Source organism: Musca vetustissima, unplaced genomic scaffold, assembly GCF_032173495.1.
Source record: "Musca vetustissima isolate MV318-11 ecotype Yass unplaced genomic scaffold, APGP_CSIRO_Mvet_v1 utg21037, whole genome shotgun sequence".
NCBI lineage: Eukaryota > Metazoa > Arthropoda > Insecta > Diptera > Muscidae > Musca > Musca vetustissima.
In genome coordinates, this window is record NW_026878246.1 from 25,324 (window position 1) to 49,736 (window position 24,413).

General features: G+C 33.8%; 2 protein-coding genes across 2 annotated transcripts; one reads left to right on the forward strand and one right to left on the reverse strand.

Annotated features, from left to right (window-relative positions):
- Positions 1-14,459: 14,459 nt before the first annotated feature.
- LOC133323072 (E3 SUMO-protein ligase ZBED1-like) lies at positions 14,460-17,175 on the reverse strand. Its single transcript, XM_061532030.1, has 3 exons — positions 16,905-17,175; positions 15,187-16,847; positions 14,460-15,124 (listed from the first exon to the last, which is right to left on the reverse strand). Exons 1-3 carry the CDS (start codon positions 16,930-16,932, stop codon positions 14,927-14,929), a joined length of 1,887 nt encoding a protein of 628 aa, XP_061388014.1. The 5' UTR covers positions 16,933-17,175; the 3' UTR covers positions 14,460-14,926.
- Positions 17,176-17,337: 162 nt separating this feature from the next.
- Positions 17,338-20,323, forward strand: LOC133323071 (mediator of RNA polymerase II transcription subunit 15-like). Its single transcript, XM_061532029.1, has 7 exons — positions 17,338-17,390; positions 17,453-17,595; positions 17,670-18,482; positions 18,539-18,684; positions 18,721-19,227; positions 19,288-19,624; positions 20,097-20,323. Exons 1-7 carry the CDS (start codon positions 17,338-17,340, stop codon positions 20,321-20,323), a joined length of 2,226 nt encoding a protein of 741 aa, XP_061388013.1.
- The last annotated feature ends 4,090 nt before the right edge of the window (positions 20,324-24,413 follow it).

Consider the following 24,413-nt stretch of genomic DNA (forward strand, 5'->3'; position numbering starts at 1 on the left):
GTAGGGTATATATCCATAAATACTTTCGTTTGTAACACAATGGAAAAATATATTCATCTGAAGTTCCAACAACGAGCATCGATCTTTTTGCATTTGTGTTAAATATGGAGAAGAGGACACTTCATCAAAGTACCGGAAATTCAGCCGATAGTGTAGCCTCAATATACCTCCGATATCGGTATGTATTGATATGGGAAGTCGTATATAGTCTTGGTCCACATATTGATATTTCGAAATTCAATTTGTCATCTTACCATATTAGATAACTTCTAAGCTTCGAATAAAATCACTTCAAACTTCAAAAAATATTTTAAAAAAAAATCCAAACCTGTCAGAAAATATTTTAAAAAAATCAAAGCCTGTCAAAAACATCAAAAAATCAGTTTTGGTTGTTTCAAAAAATATATATTTTTTTAAATCCACGCCCTTTAGTTGTTTCAAAAATATTTTCTAAAATCCACGCCTGTCAGGTTCTTGAAAAAATATTTTTTTTTTAAAATTTACTCCTGTCAGGATCTTGAAAAAACATGTTAAAGTGTTAAACTGCCTCTAGGGGGCTCCTTGAAATATTTCTTAATTCTGTTGGTACTTGAAATAATTTTGAAATTTTTCGAATTTTATTTTAGTGTGAATTATTTTCATTTGCTGATAAATAAACCGAATTAATTATACATTCATACGAGGTGTTAGTGAATAAATATGCTATGTGTATCGTATGTATGTATGTACATTGTGCATACATACATAATTCATGAAGAAAGGTGGCACTTTCATTGTTTATTTTCACGTCTCGATATGAAAACATAAACTGCATTTAATTTATAATTCGATCCTCGTTGCTATGAATGGAATTTTAAAATAAATACCAAGCCGACACACACACATACCATACATACATACGATGTATGTATTATGTATGTTGATACACAAAATATTTATTCCAACCAAACACAAATGTACTGCTGCTGATGATGATGGGAATACCCCCATTATCTGCATTTTTTTGAAACGAAAAAATTCCCTCTCCCCCCTCGCCAAAAAACAACAAAATTTGAACCCCTTTCTTTCCAACCATCCATTCAAAAAGGAAAGGAAAAACATGATTGACACTCAATTTATGGCAATGACAAAAACAACAACGACGAAATACAAAAAAATAGCAGTAACATCATTGAAACTATTTTTCAAGAGACCGACAGACAGACACACAGACATTGTTTCGTTGTTATTATTATGATTATTATTATTGCTGTTGTTGTTGTTGTTGCAGTTTTTTTTGGGGGAAGCGGGTTTTCGTTTTTTTTAAATAAAGAATTGTTTCGGAGTTCGTGATTTATGAAAATGATAATCACATTAGCATTTTTCTTTCATTTTGGGTTGTTGGGATGATGACTGATGAAAATAGTTAAAACAACAGGAGGTGGGGGAAAGGAGGGAAGTAGAGACATTTTGTTCGAATTTAGTGGAAATTGCTCTATTTACATACATATATACAGCTTTATAGACATATACTGAAGCATCTACAAGGCGTGGATTTTTAAAAAAGGCAGACGTGGATTTTCTAAAAAATATTTTTTGAAGTTCAATATAGGTGTGTATTTTTACACCCTTCACCACACTGTGGTACATGGTATTATGTCTATGTTTGTAACAGGTAAAAATAATCGAGATAGACCCATGGTTCCTTTTGAGAATATGCATTGAATCACTGTCTGAGTCGATTTATGCATGTCCGTTCGTCCGTCCGTCTGTAGATGTTAAATTGTACACAAAGTACAGGTCGCATTTACAATCCGATTTGGATGAAATTTGGCACAAGTCACTTATTTGGTCCAAGGACGAACCCTATTGAAGAAAATTGAAGAAAATCGGTTCAGATTTAGATGTAGCTTCCATATATATTGTCGTCCAATTTAAGGTAAAAAGGGCGCCAAAGTCCCTATATATCTTTCGATTTGCACGAAATTTGGCATAGCGTACTGAATTAGGTCTAGAATTATGTGTGTCAAGTTTCGAGAAAATCGGGACATATTTGTATATACCTCCCATATATATTTTCATCCGATTTAAGGTAAATGGGACTCCAAAGTCCTTATATATGCTTCGATTTACACGAAATTTGGCATAGGGTACTGAATTAAGTCCAGAATGATGTATGCCATACTTCATGAAAATCGGTTCAGATTTAGATATAGCTCCCATATATATTGTCGTCCAATTTAAGGTAAAAGAGGCACCAAAGTCCTTATATATCTTTCGATTGGCGCGAAATTTTGCATATTGTACTCAAGTAAGTCTAGAATGATGTGTGCCAAGTTTCGAGAAAATCGGGTCATATTTGTATATACCTCCCATATATATTTTCGTCCGATTTAAGGTAAAAGAGGCACCAAAGTCCTTATATATCTTTCGATTGGCGCGAAATTATGCATATTGTACTGAATTAAGTCTAGAATGACGTGTGCCAAGTTTCGAGAAAATCGGGACATATTTGTATATACCTCCCATATATATTTTCGTCCGATTTAAGGTAAATGGGACTCCAAAGTCCCTATATATCCTTCGATTTACACGACATTTTGCATGGGGTACTGAATTAAGGCCAGAATGATGTGTGATAAGTTTCGTGAAAATCGGTTCAGATTTAGATATACATAGCTCCCATATATATTGTCGTCCAATTTAAGGTACAAGAGGCACCAGAGTCCTTATATATTTTTCGATTGGCGCGAAATTTGGCATATTGTACTGAATTAAGTCTAGAACGACGTGTGCCAAGTTTCGAGAAAATCGGGACACATTTGTATATACCTCCCATATATATTTTCGTCCGATTCAAGGTAAATGGGACTCCAAAGTCCCTATATATGCTTCGATTTACACGAAATTTTGCATGGGGTACTGAATTAAGTCCAGAATGATGTGTGCTAAGTTTCGTGAAAATCGGTTCAGATTTAGATATAGCTCCCATATACAGTTTCGTCCGATTTAATGTAAATTGTGCACTAAAGTCCGAAAGTTTGGCCGACTGGCACACAATTTTGTACAATGTACTGAAGTTACTACAAGCTTTCGTGTGTCAAGTTTTCATAAAAGCGGTTCAGGTTTACATATAGCTCCTATATATACTTTCATCGGATTTTAAATAAATGGCGCACTAAAGACCCAATCTAGTCCGATATACACAACGTACTGAAATTAATATAAATTAATCTCTGGCAAATTTGGGTGCCTGATTCATATTATATTTTAAATCAAGAAGAAGCATACCAAATAGCGTGTGTAAAGTTTGCTTTAAATCTATTTACAAAATTTAGGATAGGTTGCAGAATGACATATGTGTGGGGATTGATGTTAGTCGGTTTGTATATAGCAAAAGATCACATATTTAAGTTCGTCCAATTTCATGTCAATGTGCCTTCGAAAAGGCGACGTCTGTTAGGATACATATGAGGAATATACCCAAAGTGGTGAAGGGTATCATATATAGTCGTCCCAGTCCGACTTTACTACTTTCCTTACTGTTTTTTTAAGTTCCTGACAGGTATTAACTCTTTAAAAAACATTTTTTTGAAGACCCTGATTTGTGAATTTTTTAAAACGAATTATTTTTGAAGAGGAAAAAATTATTATTATATATATATATTTTTTTGACAAACCTATGAGCAGAATTTTTTTAAAAATATATTTTTCAATTTCATCATTTATATGAAAACGTTTTTTCAAGACCAACGACCTGACACATTTAACCCCTTTTTTCTCACCTTTTGAAATCTAACAAATAAAGAAAACACACCAAACAACAACAATAACAAACTAAGCATCTTAGAAAAACAAAACAAACAATCCAATGATAACAACCCAAGATTATGTCAGAAAAAACACGGTTAATAGCCATCACTGTAAAGAAGAAAAAAAAACAACAACTACAAAATACAACATCGAACAAGTGCAAGGTGCAAGGTGTGTGTATGTGTGATTGTTTTGGGGGGCACCCTCATTTCATTGTGTGTCATTCTCCCATGCTTCATTACAAGAGATGAGAGAGAGAGTGAGATATTACCCAACCAAGTCAAGTGATGATGGTGTGTGTTGTTGTTGCTTACTTTTGATTGTGAATATGCTGACAATGCGAATGTGAGTAGTGGTGACATTGTTTGTAGTTATTTCAAGAAGGAGGTTCTAGGGAAGGGTTGGAGGGTAAATAAATTATAATTGTGTTCTTCAGAAATGCACACACACACATTTGCATAAAACTATCTTTGGGTAATTTTATTGTAGCTTCAAAAAATATTTTTTTTTAAATCCAAGCCTTATACTTACTTAGCTGGCTTGTGACAGAACTTTCCTTCCATAAGCCGAGCTTAAAAACGATTTCCAGGCGCGTCAGTCTTTTGCACAGTTTTTCCAATTTAAAACACCATATTCGGCAATGTTATCTTCGACTTGGGCTTTCCATCGTATTCGTGGCCTTCCCCTTCTGCGTGAACTATCAGCCGGTTCGCTTTTAAATGCCTTCCGGGCTGGGGCATCTTCATCCATTCTCACAACATGACCTAGCCAGCGACTACGTCTACAATGTCGATGTCCGAGAGTAACTGGTACAACTCATGGTTCATTCGAGGGCGATATTCACCGTCAACGCAGATCGGCTCATAGATCATTCGGAGAATTTTTCTCTCAAAAACTCCAAGAGCTGCCTCATCTGCTTGCGCAAGTACCCATGCTTCAGATCCATATAACAGCACGGATAATATCAGCGTCTTGTAGAGTGTGAGTTTGGTCTGGTGGGAGGTGGCCTTGCTTTTGAGTTGTTTGCTCAGACCATAGTAGTATCTGTTAGCCATCACTATCCTTCTCCGAATTTCCAAATTTGATGTCATTCGTTTTGTTTATGGCGGTACCAAGGTATATAACATCTCTGACTAACTCGAAGCTGTAGTTCTCAATATCCACACTTGGTCCGAGTCTACTGGACGTCTTGCGCGTTGATACCATAATCTTGGTCTTTTCGCCGTTTACTGCCAGACCCACTTGGGCAGACTCCTTCTCAATTTGTTCAAAGGTGGCTGTTTCCGCTCGCAATGTTCGACCCCTTATATCGATGTCATCGGCGTAGGCGAGTAACATATGTTGTTTGGTGTACAGAGTGCCATTTCTGTTCACCTTTGCCTCTCGTCGTATGACCTTTTCCAGCAGGATGTTAAAAAGGTCACACGACAAAGTGTCACCTTGTCTGAATTCTCGTTCAGTATTAAATGGCTCCGAGAGGTCCTTTCCGACTTTAACTGCTGATCTTGTGCGAGTTAAAGTTATCCTGCATAGCTGTATTCAGCACGTTGTCTGTATCTGTCACCTTCTTCATCTCTACAGGAGGATGTGCCTGCACCAAAGCCTTCGGTTTGGTGTTTTACCCGTTGGTAGAATTTTCGGACTTCATTCTGACACCTGTACAACTCGATTTGCTCACGCTCACATTTTTCTTGTTCTTTCTTCTTTTTTCTGAAAATACGCTTCTCATCTCTCCTTTTCTCCCGATAGTTCTCCATCGAATTACGTGTTGCTACTGTCCGCAGGTTGCGTTTTTCACATCGGTAGCATTACAGCACTCCTGATCGTACCACGAATTTCTTGATGGTGGTCTTTGGTACCCAAGTGTTGTTTTTGCTGCAGTTTATAGGGAGTGTTCCTATATTATTATCGGGACAAGGGGTGCCTTCGTCAAGCAGTTGGGTAAGTTGATCGGAAAAGGCTTCTGCTATCTGAGGTGTTTGCAGCTTTTCGACGTCAAATTTCCGTGTTACATTAGATCGCACCTTTGCTGCTACATTAAGACGGGTGCGTACCTTGGCTGCCACAAGGTCCGAATCGATATTCTCTCCCCGGATCGATCGGACGTCTAAAGCACTGGATGAATGCCTTCCGTCTATCACAACATGATCGATTTGATTTCTCGTTGTTCGATCGGGAGAAATCCAAGTGGCCTTGAGTATATTGAGATGCTTGAATCTGGTGCTGCTAACTAACATGTTTTTGCTGCCGCGAAGTCAAAGATATTTTCCCATCCGATTTTTGCATTAAAATCTCCTAGCAGAATTTTAATGTCATGGCCAGGGCAGCGATCATATGTTGTTTCTAGGCCCTCATTACATATGTCTTTGGTCTGCTCATCTTTATCTTCGGTCAGAGCATGTGCGCAAATGAGACTGATGTAGAAGAACTTCGCTTTTATACGGATTATAACAATTCGCTCATCTACTGAGTGAATCTGTAGACGAGGTCTTTTATTCTCCTGTTAACCATAAATACGCAGCCAAATTCATGTCTCGTTTCATGGCATCTTTAATACAGGGCGTAATCATCTGATTTACTTACGCCAGTCCCTTTCCATTGCATTTCCTGTAAGGCAATAATATCGGCTTTGTTCTTCTTGTGTACATCCGCCAAAGCGAACACTGCGCCCTTGAAAATATCCTACTATTTAAAAAATCTACCATATTCCTGTTTTAAATATTTATTTTTAATTCCTATCACCAACATCCACCATCCCTTCCAAAATTAACTTTAATTTCACACAACTATTATCTCAATTGTCTATACAATTTTTATGTATTTTTTTATACATATTTCCCCCTCATGTGTGATGATGAATATATCACTCTTTTTGTATGGTGGTATCAATTAAAGTAATTTCACGCATAACAACAAATTGTTTGTGATTGAAGTTAATATAAATGTCATTATTCCCCACCTTCTTCTCATGTTTGTTGTTTTTTGTTTTAAATCACAGCATTGTAGCACCCCTCATGCAGAAATAATAACTCCGTCTTCTCAATTAAAAACAAAAACACAAATCCCCCAAAACAGAATTTCTCTTCAAATGCAAACTGACTGCTCTACTGAGTGTTAGTTACACTCTCTTTCTCCCCACACATAAACATAACGTACCACAAACCACTGTTATAATGTGTTGTGCTCCAGTTAAGAAAGCTTATTATTACAAATCATATGGTCGAATGGTCGTTGGTGTAGTTGTTGTTGTGGGGTTTTTTTGGGTTTTTGTTTGGGGACAATTACAGCACTCACTCAACGAGACATAAACAACACAAAGAGTGCTTCGTAAGACAGAGAGAGAGAGAGTGTGTGAGGGAAAGAGTCGTTGATTTATTTGTGTTGATGTTTCTGATCTTTTCAAAAGAACTTTTTCTTCAAGGTAAACAAATGAAATGCATTTATGTTTGTTTTGATGTTGTTGTTGTTGTGGGGGAATGGGGTGGGGTATGCTTTCTTTTTGTATGATAGTAATTGTGTGTGTATGTGCAAGTGTTTTATTATTTTGATTCAATTTTTTAACTTTCTTATTTGACTGCACATAAGAGAAAGGTTTGTAATGGAATAATGGTGGGGTTTATTAGGGTTACGGTATTTTGGGAAATCAACGCATACGTATAAAAATGTTAAAAATATATTTTTAAAAAATCTAGTACAACGGGATTTTAAACTTGAGCAAATCCAGTACATTAATCAAAGCCTTTTAAAATGTTGAAAGTAATTTTTTTAATAAGTCTATACCTATAAAATTAGAAAATAAAATACAAAAGTTATTCCTAAAAAAAAAAATAAAAAACTTTTCTAAAAAATCCTAAAATAGGGATTAACGGAGAAAAATATTATTAAAAAATCCACGCCCACACATCTGTCTAACAAATATTTTTAAAATAATCTACCACAATTTTTTTTAAACTATCATTTTGAAAACATATTTTTAAAAATCCATGCTTGAAAAAATATTTTAAAAATTTCAAGATTAAAAAATCTTACTAACTAAAAAAGAAAAACAAAACCAAATTAAATAAAATATAATATTTTAGAAAAATCTACGCCTTTAAATTTTTTGAAAAAAATATTAAAAAATAATCTAATCTAAAAAAGCCAAAAAAAAAATGTTGAAAAATATTTTGAAAATCGACACTCCATGGCAAAATAATAATGGTAGTCTCATTTCGAAAATTTGAATACAACACATTATTTGCATTATATTCGAATTATTTGCATCCATTTCGGAAAAGCAGATGCCGAATCTTACACACGCCCCAATGTTCGCTCAAAGGAATGTAAATTCCAACTTCGTCGTCCTAACTATTGTCATTCCAAAAAAATTTATACAAAATAAAATAAAACCAGTAAAGAAAGTAGTAAAGTCGGACGGGGCCGACTATATGATACCCTTCACCACTTTGGGTATATTCAACAGATTAATCCTAACAGACGTCACATATTTAAAGGACCGTTAAGATGAAATTGGATCCATAAACATGTAATTCTGCAACCCAGATATAGAGTTCCTTCTTTCAATGAGACAAAATTATGAAAAACATGAGGACTTTGGTAACCATTTACTGAAAATTGGACAAAAATATATACAAGCTATATCGAAATCTAAGCCGATTTGTCACTGGTTAGGTTATACTAATTTCAGTATGTTTTGTGCATATCGATCACATTTTTATCTAAATCGGAACCGATGTTCACGAAACTTAACACACATCAAATATGCCAAATTTCGTGCAAAAACGAAAAATATATGTGGACTTTGGTGCATCATTTACATTAAATCAGACGAAAAAATATTTTGGAGCTATATCTAAATCTGAACTGATTTTCAGGAAACTTAACACACATTATTCTAGACCTATTTCAGTACGCTATGCCAAATTTCGTGCAAATCGAAAGATATTTAGGGACTTTGACGCATCATTTGCCTTAAATCGGACGAAAATATATATGGGAAATATATCAAAATCTGAACCGATTTTCACGAAACTTAGCACACATCACTCTGGACCTATGGCAGTACACTATGCAGAATTTCGTGCAAATCGAAAGATATTTAGGGACTTTGACGCACCATTTACCTAAAATCGGACGAAAATATATATGGTAGCTACATCTAAATCTGAACCGATTTCCACGAAACTTGGCAGACATGACTTCAAACCTAACTTAGTACGCTGTGCCAAATTTGGGGCAAATCGAATGTTATATAGGAACTTTGGTGTACCATTTACCCTAAATCGGACAAAAATATATGGGAGCTATATCTAAATCGGAACCGATATTTCCCAATTTCAATAGAGTTCTTCCGTGAGCCAAATAAATGAGCTGTGCCAAATTTTATCCAAATCGGATGGTAAATGCGACCGGTACTTTGCTCACAAAAATACATGAACGGACGGAGATGCATAAATCGACTCAGAAAGTGATTCTATGTATATTCTCAAAAGGACCCATGGGTCTATCTCGTTTTCTTTTGCCTCTTACAAACATATGGACAAAGACATAATACCCTGTACCGCAGAGTGGTGAAGGGTATAAAATTCCACGCCGGTATACGGCACTCAAAAAAAAAAAAAAATATATATATATATAAAATTTTTTTTAATCCTTTTATAGAACTTGAAAAATTTTTTTTTAAAAGTCTACACCTTTTTTTAAAAAATCCACGTCTAAGTGGATTTTCAAAAAAATATAATTTTTTTTAAATCGACTACTCAACTGGAATAAATGTTGACAAATTTATTCTCCAACCAAATTTGTAAATATATTTTTTATTTTGTTCGTTAATTTAGTTGTTTTTAATTTCCCCATTCTTAAAAAAATAAGAGATTTTTTATTTAACCGTTTTAAAGAGAAAAAATGCATGTTGGGAGTGGAAGAGAGAGTACAGAGTTTGTCTGCAGTTCAATAGGAGTTTCAAAACACTTGTTTACTTACATTTTTGTTGTTGGTGTTGTTGTTATTGAGGGTTTTTGTTGCTATCACTGATTGCAGTATTGTTTGGTTCTTGTTTTTGTAGTTTTGAAATTAAAAAATTACTATTATTTATTTTTTCTATTATTATTTTTTTTTTAATTCTTTAATTTTTTTACTTTTGGGCTATTCACTCTATTTTTCCACTTTGCCTCTTCATTTTTTTTTTGTTTCGTTATTTTGAAAACCTTTTTTCTATAGACGTCAGCAAAAATTAAATTTTTTTTGGTGCTGTTGTTTTGAAACAGCTTTCAGTGTGAAGAAAAAAACACTTGGCCAGCAGGCAGAGAGATATTCACTTGCCTCGAAATTTTCGGGTTTAAATATTTTTTTATTTTATAGTAGTTTTTGATTTGTTATTTTATTTTAATTTTTTTATATTATTTTTAAATTTTTATAATTTAATTTATTATTTTGTATTTTTTTATTTTTTTAATAACTATAAAGCTCTTTTTATTTATTTATTTATTTATTTGCACTTAACACATAACTATAAATATATATTTTTTTCTATATTATATATTTATTATATATACATATACGGTATATATAAACTTTCTTATTTAATAAATATACTAAAACCAATTAACATAACAAAATTGGTGTTTCCATTTCCATTTTTTTTCTATATATATTTTTATTTTGTTGTGTGTTTCAAAACCGACCGATAATATTTAAACACGTTTGTACATGTATCGTATATTATTATTTTTTCTTCTTCTTGCTGTTGTTTTTGTATATAAACACAGTCGATTATTGGTTTGGTTGTCGTCGACAACGACGACGTTGTCGTATTTTAAATTTCGTTTTTTTTTTGCGTTTTATTCACTTCGTCGTCGCCGTTTTGTTATTTATTTATTTACTTTTTTTATTTTGTTATACACGTAGCCATTGCATACTCGCATTCACAAACCCAAACACACACACTCACACACATAGACAGCTATCTCATTTCATTTTTTAATAACAATTGTTGTTGAACACCAGCAAAAAACAGCCAAGCAGCCAGCCAGCAAGCAGTGAAACCCAAGTTAAAACACACAAAAAAACAAAATCAAGCAGAACTTATAACAGATAGATCATGAAACTTTAAATAACAACAACAACTACAAATAAACACGCGCGTATATATTTCTGCTTTTATTTTAAATGTTTTCTTTTTTGCTTTCTTCTATTTATTTATTTTATTGTGAGATAGCCTTTACTTTTTCTGTTTTTTGTCTTGTTGTCCGTTACCCGAAGCTTAAATTCGAAATTAAAAAAATTAACGAATGTAAAACCGATGAACGATGCGCTTGAGACAACGGTTTCAATGCGAATGAGTCGGAAATTGTCAAACGTCAGCAGATAATACAACGAGAAAAGGTTTATTGTTGGTTGGTTGGTTGGCTCAGAGTGTGTGGTAGCCTAGCTACAACGAGAAATAATAGTAACCGATTGCTAAAGAGTATCAAATCGTTATGAAAAGAGCAAGAGAGAGTTATAATTCAACAGGAAATAAGAGTGCGGCAAAACAAAGAGAAGAGCTTAATAAATAACGTATTTTTAAATGTGAAATAAGCAAAGAAATTAATAAAAATTGATTTTTAAAAATATAAAAAAAATATTTTAGATTAAAAAAAAATAAAAAAATGCACAAGTGGATTAAAAAAAAAAGATCTGAACACAAGGCGTGAATTTTTTTAAAAAATATTTTTTTGAAGATTTACACAAGGCGTGGATTCTTTAAAATAATTTGTTTTCAAAATCTACACAAGGCGTGGATTCTTTAAAATATTTTTTTTCAAGATGTACACAAGACGTCGATTATTAAAAAAAAAATATATTTTTTTTAAGTTTTACACAAGACGTCGATTATTAAAAAAAAATATATATTTTTTGAAGATCTACACAAGGCGTGGATTTAAAAAAAGAAATATATTTTTTGAAGATCTTCACAAGTCGTGGATTTAAAAAAAAATTTTGGAGATCTACACAAGGCGTGGATTTTTTAAAAAAATATTTATTGAAGATCTATACAAGGCGTGGATTTAAAAAAAGAAATATATTTTTTGAAGACCTTCACAAGTTGTGGATTTAAAAAAAAATTTTGGAGATCTACACAAGGCGTGGATTTTTTTAAAAAAATATTTATTGAAGATCTACACAAGGCGTGGATTTTTTTAAAAAAATATTTATTGAAGATCTATACAAGGCGTGGATTTAAAAAAAATATTTATTGAAGATCTATACAAGGCGTGGATTTAAAAAAAAAATTGGAGATCTACACAAGGCGTGGATTTTTTTAAAAAAATATTTATTGAAGATCTACACAAGGCGTGGATTTTTTTAAAAAAATATTTATTGAAGATCTATACAAGGCGTGGATTTTTTTAAAAAAACATTTATTGAAGATCTACACAAGGCGTGGATTTTTTTAAAAAAATATTTATTGAAGATCTATACAAGGCGTGGATTTAAAAAAATATTTATTGAAGATCCATACAAGGCGTGGATTTTTTTAAAAAAATATTTATTGAAGATCTATACAAGGCGTGGATTTTTTTAAAAAAATATTTATTGAAGATCTATACAAGGCGTGGATTTAAAAAAATATTTATTGAAGATCTATACAAGGCGTGGATTAAAAAAATGTATTTTTAGGGGTCTACACAAGGCGTGGATTAAAAAAAAATATTTTTTGAAGATCTACACAAGGCGTGGATTTAAAAAAAATATTTTTTGAAGATCTACAAAAGACGTGGATTTAAAAAAATATATATATTTTGTGTAGATCTTACACAAGGCGTGGATTTAAAAAAAAATATTTTTTGAAAATCTACATTGTTTAATTGCTTAGAATTAAAAAAAATACCGTGGATTTTTTAACTTTTTTAGAATTAAAAAAATTAGCGTGGATTTTTAAATTTTTTTAGAGTTAAAAAAATAGAGTTGATTTTTTAATTATTTACATTGTTTAGAATTAAAAAAATGCCGTGGATTTTTTAACTTTTTTAGAAAAAGAATTAAAAAAAATTGCATGGATTTTTCAATTTTTTTAGAGTTAAAAAATAGAGTTGATTTTTTAATCATTTACATTGTTTGGAATTAAAAAAAATACCGTGGATTTTTAATTTTTTTAGAATTAAAACAATTAGTGCAGATTTTTCAATTTTTTAGGATTAAAAGAATAGAGTTGCTTTTTTAATTATTTTTTAAAATTAAAAGAAAATTGGCGTGGATTTCTAGAATTTTTTAGAAATAAAAAAATTAGCGTGTATTTTTTAACAAACATTTTATTAAAACTTAAAAAACATTTAAAACTTAAAACTTTTTTTTTGAATTTTTTGATTTGAAAAAAAAATAGAATTTTTTGATTTTTTAAAAAATATTCTTAGAAATTTTGTTTTTTTTTTAATTTATTTTGATTTTTTAGAAATTATACTAAAAAAATTTAGATTTTTTTAAAAATATTCTCAGAATTTTTTATTAAAAAAAATGTTTTAGAATTTTTAAAAAAAAAATTCTTAGAAATTTTTTTTAAAAAATATTCTTAGAATTTGTTGTTTAAAAAAATGTTTTAGAATTTTTTAAATAATAATTTAAAATGAATTAACAAAAATATTTTTCTTAAGATTCGTTTAGTGGCATTTTTACAAAATATTTTTTTAAGTTTTATTATAAAAGAATATTTAATTTTTAGAACTATTTTAAAAATAATTCTTGATTTTTTTACAATCTTTGAGTTTTTAAAAATATATTGTAAATTTTTAAACTTTTTTTAAATTGAATTTTTGTATAAATATTTTAATATTTTCTTTTTTGATTTTTTTTATATTTTATATGCGAAATACACAAATTTCTAAAAAATGAGAAGTATTTTTTTTTTATAAGTAAGGTAAGGGTTTTATAAAAAAAAATTTTCAAGTAACAAAAATTTCAAAAAAGTGTTTAAAAAAATTAAAAAAATGAAAGTTAAAAAAATAAATATTTTTTTAGATTAGATTTTTATATTTTATTATTATTTTATATATTTTTTAGGTTATATCCTTGTTTTGGCGCCTTAAATTTAAATATGATGGCTTTGAGTGAGGGCGTCATTACACCTGCTGTGACTTTACATTGTGTTTTCACATTATTGTCCTTTTTCCCGTGTCTATTTCTAAACAAGACCGATTTTACCACCATTATGCATTACACTCATTCGTAAACATAACAAGTCTCCGTTCATTTTGTTTCCTGTTGATATTTATTAGGCATTCTCTCTTATCTCCTGCAATTCTATAATGTGGAACGTTTTTATGCGAGGTTGGTTCAAACTAGAGCTGGCAAACTATCGATAGTCGCATCATTCGATATTTTCGATAGTTTGTTGGAAAACTATCGATAGTATCGAATAATGTGGGAATGCCAATATTAATTTTTCAATAATGCGCGCAACTTTTTTTCATTGTTCTATGTTATTAATTTGTGTGTTATAATTATTTTTGTATTATGGTTTTTGTTAAACTTTTGCGATTTTTATTAAAAATAAAAATAACTACTAACAAAACTCATCACAAATGTAATAACCATTCAAGTCAATATCAATAAACAACACCGATATGTACTTACATGTATTTTTAATAACGGACTCAATTATATTAAATGATCTAATGATTAATATTCTTTTATTAAGAAACGCTTAAGCAAAACAAATTGACATAAAAACAAAAAATATTTGGAATTCATTAGTACAGTTATTATTAAAATATGTACATATAGTAAATATTAATTATAAACTATATTTATAGTCAAAAATAACAGACAATAACGCTTAAACAAAACAACAACATAAAAACAAAAATATTTGGAATTCATTTTTATAAGGCACTTTGAGATCAACTTTTACAAAAAAATGTATTTGCATGTAGTAAAAATTAATTAAAAATTATATTTATATTAAAAATTAAAATAAAAACAGATAATAACGCTTCAACAAAACAACTAAACATAAAAACAAAAAATATTTGAAATTCATTATTACAGATACATTCAGATCTTATTTTATAAAAATATTTAATCAAATTAATTTAAATTTAAAATTATAATGAAAATTACCTTGAAAAAGGTATTATTTGTTTAAAAACCTTACTTCTTATAATTCTTTACTGACCCAACAATTTTTGTTAACAAAGAGCAGCATATCAACATTTTTTGGCTTTAAGCTCGATCTTCTTTCCGAAATTATGGCTCCGGTTTTGCTAAACATTCGCTCAGCCTCTGTCGAAGTTGCTGGTACGCATAAATAGCGTAAGGCACATGACTTTGTGAGTGACATTTGGCCAGAACAATTCTGAAAATAAACATAACACTTCGTAAATTTGTTAATAAATAGTTTTGTATTATATTATTTACCTTCCAGTACTGTAATGGATCTATTTCTAATGCTGCATTTTCATTTTCAAAATATTGCCTAAGAGAAATGATGGCGTCTACTTGATGTGATCTTACTTTAGAGGCAATTTTATTTCCTACGAATTTTAAAAGCGGTGGCTGCGAACTTTGATGAATATTTTTAGAACATGATGGTTCTAAATTATCTTGTTCCATGGTGTTGTTTTTGTTCATACCACTCAACACGTTTTGTAAAAATTGTGTTCCTCCATCTGCATTGCTTGGGAAAAGAAAACCTTCCTTCTTGAACCGAGGGTCTAATAATGTTCCGAGTCTTGTAACTGTACGCTCCTCGTAAGGAAATAGCCTTTTCTTTATTCTTTCAAGCAGAAATATACAAGCTTGATGGCCTTCTGAAGTTTTCATAGTACTTTTTAACTCATCAAGAGATTTAAAAAGACCACATGTTAGAGGAACTACTAGGGAAATAGTAACAGCTGCACTTGACGATGTTTGGACTGTAGCGGCATCAAATGGCATAAGCAATTGTTTAAGGTCCTGCAAAAATTCTATATCGTCTGCCGTTAAAGGTAGCGGTGCCTTTGGTGTCATTAGCAGTACATTTGAAATAGAATTATTTGTTAAAAGAATGCTCTCCACCATTCTGAGAGCACTGTTCCAGCGGGTCGGTACCTCCTGTTTTAGGCTGTGGGGCATATCTCTTCCTTGGTCCGCTTTAAACTTTTCGTAGGAAATTGTGCTGCTCTTAAAATAGCTCACAATTTTCTTACATTTCCCTAAAGTAGTTTTAACATAATCTTGCGCTAAGCAATCTTGCACCACAAGGTTAATAGTGTGTGCAAAGCATGGCAGATTTCGTTTTTGAAGCAATTCGCACGCTTTCAACATACTGCTAGCATTATCGCTGACAACTGCCACCACTTTCTCCATTAGACCCCACTCTTCTAACACGGCGCGCATAGATATTGATATATTTTCTGCGTTGTGATTAGTGGAACATAACATTTTTTTTGTAGACAAAACAGCTGTACGGAGAACAAAATCTTTTGTAACAAAGTGGCACGTTACGGTGAGGTAGCTCTCATTTGCGCGCGATGTCCATAGGTCTGTTGTAATAGCGCAGTGTTGTAACCCGTTAAGAATAGTTTGCAACTTACTCTTTGTTTCGTTGTACATATTTATCATCAGAACGTTTTTTAGGGTGTTTCTTGAAGGCAAAACGTAGCGCGGATCTAAGCATCGGACAAAATCACGGAATCCTGTATCCTCTACTACACTGAATGGCTGTACATCAGTGGCGATCAAAATCATTAAAGCCTTATCAAGTTCTTTTTTACGTGCCGATTCAGTATCGTAGGTGACTGAATTGTTGAAAAAATTATCAATTGTTTTCGTTGGTTTCGGAAGCTGATTATAAGAAGGATGGCTACGTTTTAAATGATCCAACAGATTTGACGTGTTACCGCTAGTTTTGTATATTTTCCCACACAGCTGACACTTAGCATTTCTTTTATCTGTTGTTTTTTGAAAATAGTTCCATACTTCTGAGAAACCGTGGCGTGCTCTTTTTGACTTATTAGTTTCCCCACCAATCGTGCAATTTTCACGTTCTTCTTCATTTTCATTACCAGTTTCTTCTATGGAAATGGAGGTAGAAATATCTGTAAACATTTTTAATCAACAATTGAACAAAATATAAATAAACACATTTTACTTACCGTTTGGTCTTTTCAGATATCTGTTCATTTTAAACAGTGTTCTGTTTTTTACATATATTTATGACAAATCAAAGTTGATAAATTAACGACGCGGTTTATATAGAAGATATCTAAGTCGTTTAATTAACAAAGTTGCGCCTCTAACTGAATAAATGCCGGAATCCGTTTTTTCAACGATAGTATCGCTATCGAAAAAAAACCATCGATAGTCTAGTGAAAACCAAACCATCGATACTATCGATATTACTATCGATAGTTTGCCACCTCTAGTTCAAACAGCACAGCGTTGTGTCAAGTAATTTAATGCTGGCTTGGCATTCGGACTGAAAATTGTGAAATTTTTTGTAAATTTGTAGAAAAAATAATATAAATTAATTTATAAAAAACTCTACATTGCTTCCCAAATTTCCGCCGAACACCACTCCATCCGAAAATGGCCGAAGATTGGCAGTCCCAGAAATTTCGGCAAAATGTCATTAACAAAATGTAAGTTTGTCAATTTTTTTTTGCAAAAATTTGATTATTTTCTAATTAAATTTCTTCCATAGCAATGAAATGCTGCAGAATACCAGTCAGGATGGTTCCAAGAATGCGGGCGTTATGGAAAATCACATATTCAAGAAATCCAAGACCAAGGATGAATATTTGGGTTTGGTGGCAAAACTGTTCATGCATTTCAAAGATATACAAAGTATGTAGACGACAGTGAGAGACAGGTAGAAAGTTCGGCAATGTCTAAATAATTATTTTTGTTACTTCCTTCAGGACGCCCCCAACAGGCCCCACCACCAAATGCTGAAATACCACAACAGAATATGATGCAAGATCCGCTGAATGCTTTGCAAACCTTGGCCAGCCAGGGTAATCGTAATCCCCAAATGATGTCAATGCCAGGTGGGCCGAATGCCCAACAAGGTGCCGGGCCGAGTGGTCCAGTGCCGGCCTCAAATCTTTTGCAGACCTTGAATCAACAACGCCCCGGCCAGCAAATGCAACAGATGCAGGGCCTGCGGCCCCAAATGGCAATGGGTGCTGTGGGTCCGGGTCAGCAGCAGGGCAACATTGGTGGTCCGGGGCAGCAGCAAATGATGGGCGGCCCAATGGGTGTGCAAATGAACGTTATGGGCGGACCTAATGTGGGGCCCAATCAGCAGATGGTGGGTAATGCACAAATGGGTGGTCCCACGGGTGGGCCGGGTGGTGTTGGTGTCGGCCCTGGTGGTCCCCAAGGTATGCCTGGGCAAATGAATCAAATGGGTGGCCCTGGAACCGTGGGTCCCATGGGTCCAAATGCTGGACCGGGTGGGCCAAATCAAATGCAGATGAGCATGCAACATCCTCAGCTAAATCAAATGATAAATGCACGTATGAATCAGGGTGGGCCAGGTGGACCTATGAATGTGGGTGGTCATGCCGGCCCGAATCAGGGCATGCAGGGAATGCCGCCTAATATGCAGCAGAATCAGGCTGGCGTGGGTGGAGCTGGAGGTGGACCCATGCATATGGGTAATATTGGTCCGGGAAATGCGGCCCAAGGTCAGGGACCAGGTCCCATGGCCAATAATGCCGGGCCACAAGGTAAGACATTTTTGATTAATATTTAAAATTTATTCTAATTAAATTCCGATCCTTAGGCAATCTCAATCAAATGTTGAATATGGCCCCTGGCATGCAAAAGAATCCCAATATAACTCTCGGACAGGGTCAACAAATCTTCAATGTAAATCGTGGTGTTGTGGGCCAACAACAATTCCTACGGCAAAGTCCCTCACCCAGTACGGTGGCTTCACCGGCAGGATCTCTTAATGTCCAACAGCAACAACAAATGCAACAACAAGTTGTAAATAACCAACAACAACAAATGCAGCAGCAGCAACAACAACAGCAACCGAATCAAAATGTTGTACCCCAAAATACTTTGGCAAATTCTCAAATGATACCCAGTCCGGCCTTGGTACCCACCTCCAGCCCTCAAATGGCCGGGATGATGCAAAATCCCAATCAGCGACAACAAATGCGTCAATCACCTAGCCAATCGATTAATACACCTGGTCAAGTGACTCAAAACAGTCCCTTCAATCCGCAAGAGGATCAATTGTATCGTGAGAAATATAAACAACTCACGAAGTATATAGAACCACTCAAGAGGGTTGTCGACAAGCTACGCATTGATGGTGGCAATGCTGAGAATTATCGGAAAATGAGTAAGCTATTGGAAATTCTCACCAATCCCGCACAGCGGGTATCTTTGGAGACGCTATTGAAATGTGAAAAGGTTTTGGAAAATACCGATATGAAATCCTATTCGGATCAGTCGTTTGGGGTAAGTATTACAAAATTTATTTGAAATTAAAAATATTTTAAAATAATTTTTATTTTCTAGAAATCTTCAAACCCCTTGATGGAAGTCATAACGGCCACCTTGCAAAGTCCCTTGGCCAATCACACCTTGTATCGCACCTTTAGACCTAGTCTGGAATTGCTTTTTGGCACCGATATTGCTGCACCACCAGCCAAAATGCCAAGGCCAGCAGAAAAACCCGCAAAGGGTGATTTGGAAATTCCCCACGTCTTGCAGGGTGAAATAGCTCGTTTAGATCAAAAATTCAAGGTTAGCTTGGATCCGGCAGCCCAGAATAACCCGAAATCGATAAAATTGATATGTTGCCTGGATGATAAGAAGTTGCCTTGTGTACCACCGGTTAGCATTAATATACCGGGTGAGTGTTCACAATTTTTTTAATAAATTCTTTTTAGGAACTTTAAGGAGTGTGGATTTTTAAGAAATATTTTATCAAGGTTCAAAATAGGCGTGGATTTTGAAAGAATTATTTTTTGAGGTTCAATAGAGGCTTGGATTTTTAAAGAAATATTTAATCAAGGTTCAAAATAGGCGTGGATTTTTAAAGAATTTTTTTTTTAAGTTAAAAAAAATATATTTTGAGGTTCAATTGAGGCGCGGTTTTTTAAAGAAATATATTTTGAGGTTCAATTGAGGCGCGGTTTTTTAAAGAAATAGTTTTTGAGGTTCAGTCGAGGCCTGGATTTTTAAAGAAATAGTTTTTGAGGTTCATTCGAGGCCTGAATGTTTAAAGAAATATTTTTTGAGGTTCAATAGATTTATTTTTTTCACCAAATTATTTTTAATATTTAAAAATTAATTAATTTTTTTTCTTTTTTATTTTCTTTCAGAGGATTACCCCTGGTCATCTCCGGAATGTTCCCTAATCGAGCATGATTATTCGGCTACGCCATTTTTAAATGCCGTACAAAATGCTCTGGTGGCACGCATTGCCAAATTACCCAAACTTCATTCGTTATCGCATTTATTGGATACATGGGAAATGTCTGTGCGTCAGGCTTGCTCACCCAATGCCGCAAAACCTATCTGTGAATTTACCGCTCTACTGGGAATGTAAAGAAATACCCAACTGCAGAAATTTTAAAAACTAAATATTAAGAAATTTTACAACTATAAGTTTAAATATAATTCGTCATTTTCATTAATAAAGAAACAACGTGAAATCAAGCCCACGGAATCTATGTCAAGAATATGGAAGAAGGTACATAAAATATAAATGATTTTTGTTTTCCCTTTGTTTGTTAGGTCCCCCATAGTTATTTGATCCCAGTAGAGTTTGGAACCCTTGAAAATATTTTTTGTGTTTCCATTAATTTTTAATTTTATATATTTTCTTTATTATATTCTCAATTTTTAGTATTATAAGAATCATATCAAATATGCGAAATATCCATATCAAATTACCATTTCAAATCCAGCAAAATTTCAAAATCATCAATCAAGAAAATCAAGATTTTAATTTATCCACATTTGCATCAAATCAAGCAACAATTCAAAACAAAAAATCATTCATGAAATTCAATATTAAAATAAATTCTTTCAAGGTAAGTTTTATATATTAATTAATATAATAATTTTGAATATTTATATATAATAGCATTTAAAGAACGATGTTATTAGAAAATTTCCACAATACTCAATTGGTGTGGCTTCTTACATATTTCCGCAGAAATGAATTTCAAGACCGTTTCTCGAAATAATCATTGACCGACCTATATATTTTGGGAACTAGACTTCATTACCATTCCAATGACAGTCTGCTAGTGTAAACGTCTGATTTCTGTATAGAAAGAGAACTTTAAGACCCTTTTAATAGTGAGCTGCACACATTGAACCTTTTAAGGCTCCAAAAGTGGCATGAATTTTTAAAAACAAAAAAAAAAAAAAATTTCAAAGCTCCATAAGAGGCGTGGAGTTTTTAAAAATTATTTTTTCAGGGTTTGCTGTTTTGAATGGCGCAGAAGGCCTACTGATGACAATAGACGTATATATTGTATCTGCAGAAATCGTTGTAAAGCTGTTAGGCGTAATGAGAGAAGAAAATATTATGAAAAGTTATTCGGTCGTATGAACAGTAGTCAAGTCCTTTGGTTGTCTACATTGTGGTGATGATATTCCTTTTAGTGATGTTAATACTGTTAATGATTACTTTTGTAATGTGGGCAAATCCAATCCTGGTGTGAATGTAGGAATTGATGGTGACATTGTTCAAGAGTGATTTAGGTTTTAGTGCGTGTTTATGGAGGATGTTGGAAGTGTTCTCCGCAAAATTATATCTAGAGTTGTAGGTTTTAATGGCATTTCTATTAAATTTGTTAAGAGTATTTTTCCATACATATCTGATCACTTTTTGCATTTTGTTAATTGTATTTTTATGGCGTCATCCTTCCCGCAAGTTTGGAAGGTGGCTCGTGTTGTGCCTGGTCCGAAGAAAGGGTCGTCATGCAGTCAGTCTAACTGGCGTCCAATAAGTGTTTTTTCGGTCATGTCAAAGATAGTAGAGCATATTATTAATGATGCTATGTTGGAGTTTATTGATGACAGTAAATGCTTGAGTAGTTCTCAGTATGGTTTTCGGTATGGCTGCAGTACAACGATCCACTTATTAACCCTTAATGATATTATTGAGGGTTCTGATGTTGGTCTTGATTTGTCTAAGGCCTTTGATTCTATTGACCCCGCGCAGCTTATACGCAAGCTAAGAGTCAAATATGGCGTTTCCGTTTCGGCCTGCAGTCTAATTTCCTCGTATCTGGAGTGAAGATCCCAGTTTGTTGTGCGGAGTCCCGCAGGATTCTATGATGGGCCCATTACTTTTTAATATGTTCATTAATGACATTATGGATTCTGTTACTGCTGATAATTTTAGTCTCTCCTGTATGCGGATGACATACATGTTTTCTTTAGGAGTGTTGCTTTAATTGCTGCTATGACGGTTCTATAATCATTGATGCCAAATTTATTTTTCTCACACATTGATCTTCTGTTGTCCCGTGTGCTATTCCAGCTTAGGAGGCTTTATAGTGTCCCAGCATATTTGCCTTTTGGCGTTAGGGTGAAGTTGGCTATGCCGTTGTTGATGTCTCAGATAATTTATTTTTTGGAGGTAATTTCGGGCTCTAATTCTGATCATTTGCATCGGGTATTATAGAATTATGAGAAATGTTAATTTACCACTTTGTAGTAGGTTTGTGTTGTGTAGATCCTCTCGGAACCCTCAGTTGTTGTATCCGAGGTTTTTGTCTGTAATTTGTGAAAGATCTTTTGTAGTTAGGGTCGTAAGATTGTGGAATCAGCTTCCTTTGTGCCTTCGTAAGTTTACCTTTACCACTTTTAAGTATAGAAGGAAATTGTTTGTGCATTTGTTTCGTATTTGATGAAGTTGGCTTTGAAGAAATCGCTGATTACAGGTTGCATAGTATTACTTTGCCTTTTTTTTAATTCTTGGCTGGGTTGCCATCTTTATTAAAGTTCAATAGCATTTATAGGGCATGTTCTGGGATTCACTACTTCAACGGCAGAAGTGTATCGAACACACGCCGAGGTGTTCTGTAACACACTTTACACCCATTTGAGGTGTATTCTTTACACTTACATTTTCATAGTGAGAGTCGGGTGTATTCATGTTTTTCTATATAAAAGAATTTTTTTTTTTTTAAATAAAAAAGTCACATTATGATAGATTAATTTGTTTAAAATCACAAATTAAACATTAAACGTCATTTAAAACAAATTTTAAATAGATACTAAGGTTTGTGTTGCATTTTCTTCAACTGAATTTCTCGCTTGACACAAACAGCTGATTTGAAATAATGCCGAAGAAGATAGGGTTACCAAATATTCCCCTTGTGACAGAACTTACGTTCCATAAGTCGAGCTTAGAAAAGATTTCAAGGCGCGTCGGTCTTTTGCGCAGTTTTTCCAATTTGAAATATCATTTTCGGTGATATTGTCTTCGATTTGATCTTTCCAATATACTCTTGACCTTCCCTTCTGCGCGAACCATCAGCCGGTTCGCTTTTATATACCTTCTGGGCTGGGGCATATTCATGCATTCTGACAACATGACCTAGCCACGTCAACTGAATGATATGACTACGTTAGTCATATCATTCAGTTGACGTCTATCAATGTCGATGTCCGAAAATAGCTGGTACAACTCATGGTTCATTCGACGGCGATATTCACCATCAACGCAGATAGGCCCATAGATGTTTCGGAGAATTTTTCTCTCAAACACTTCAAGAGCTGCCTCATCTGCTTGCGTAAGTTCCCATGCTTCAGATCCATATAACAGCACGGGTAGTATCAGCGTCTTGTAGAGTGTGAGTTTGGTCTGGCGGGAGGTGGCCTTGCTTTTGCTTCACTATCCTTCTCCGAATTTCTAAAATTGATGTCATTCGTTTTGTTTATGGCGGTACCAAGGTATATAAAATCTTTGACTACCTCGAAGCTGTAGTTCTCAAATTCCACAGTTTGTCCGAGTCTACTGGACGTCTTGAGCGTTGATACCATCAGCTTGGTCTTCTCGCCGTTTACTGCCAGACCCATTTTGGCAGACTCCTTCTCAATTTGTTCAAAGGTGGCTGTTACCCGCTCGCAATGTTCGACCCCTTTTATCGATGTCATCGGCGTAGGCGAGTAACATGTGTTGTTTGGTGTACAGAGTACGATTTCTGTTTACTTTTGCCTCTCGTATGACCTTTTCCAGCAGGATGTCAAAAAAGGTCACATGACAAACTGTCACCTTGTCTAAATCCTCGTTCGGTATTAAAGGGCTCCGAGAGGTCCTTTCCGACGTTAGCTGCTGATCTTGTGCCACTTAAAGTTATCCTGCACAGTCGTATTAATTTTACAGGAATGCCGAACGTAGACATGGTTTCAAACACCTCTTAACGGATAGGGCTGTTGAATGCGGCTTTATAGTCAACGCATAGGTGGTATGTTTCGATGTGTTTTTCATGGGTCTTTTTTAGGATTTGGCGCAGAGTGAAAATCTGGACAATGGTGGACTTGCCAGGTCTGAAGCCGCAATGGTATTGCCCAATAATGTTGACCAATTGGCTTCAGCACACAGCACGCTGGATAGCACTTTATATGCGATGGGAAGGATACTTATTCCTCTATAGTTGGCACATATCGTCTTG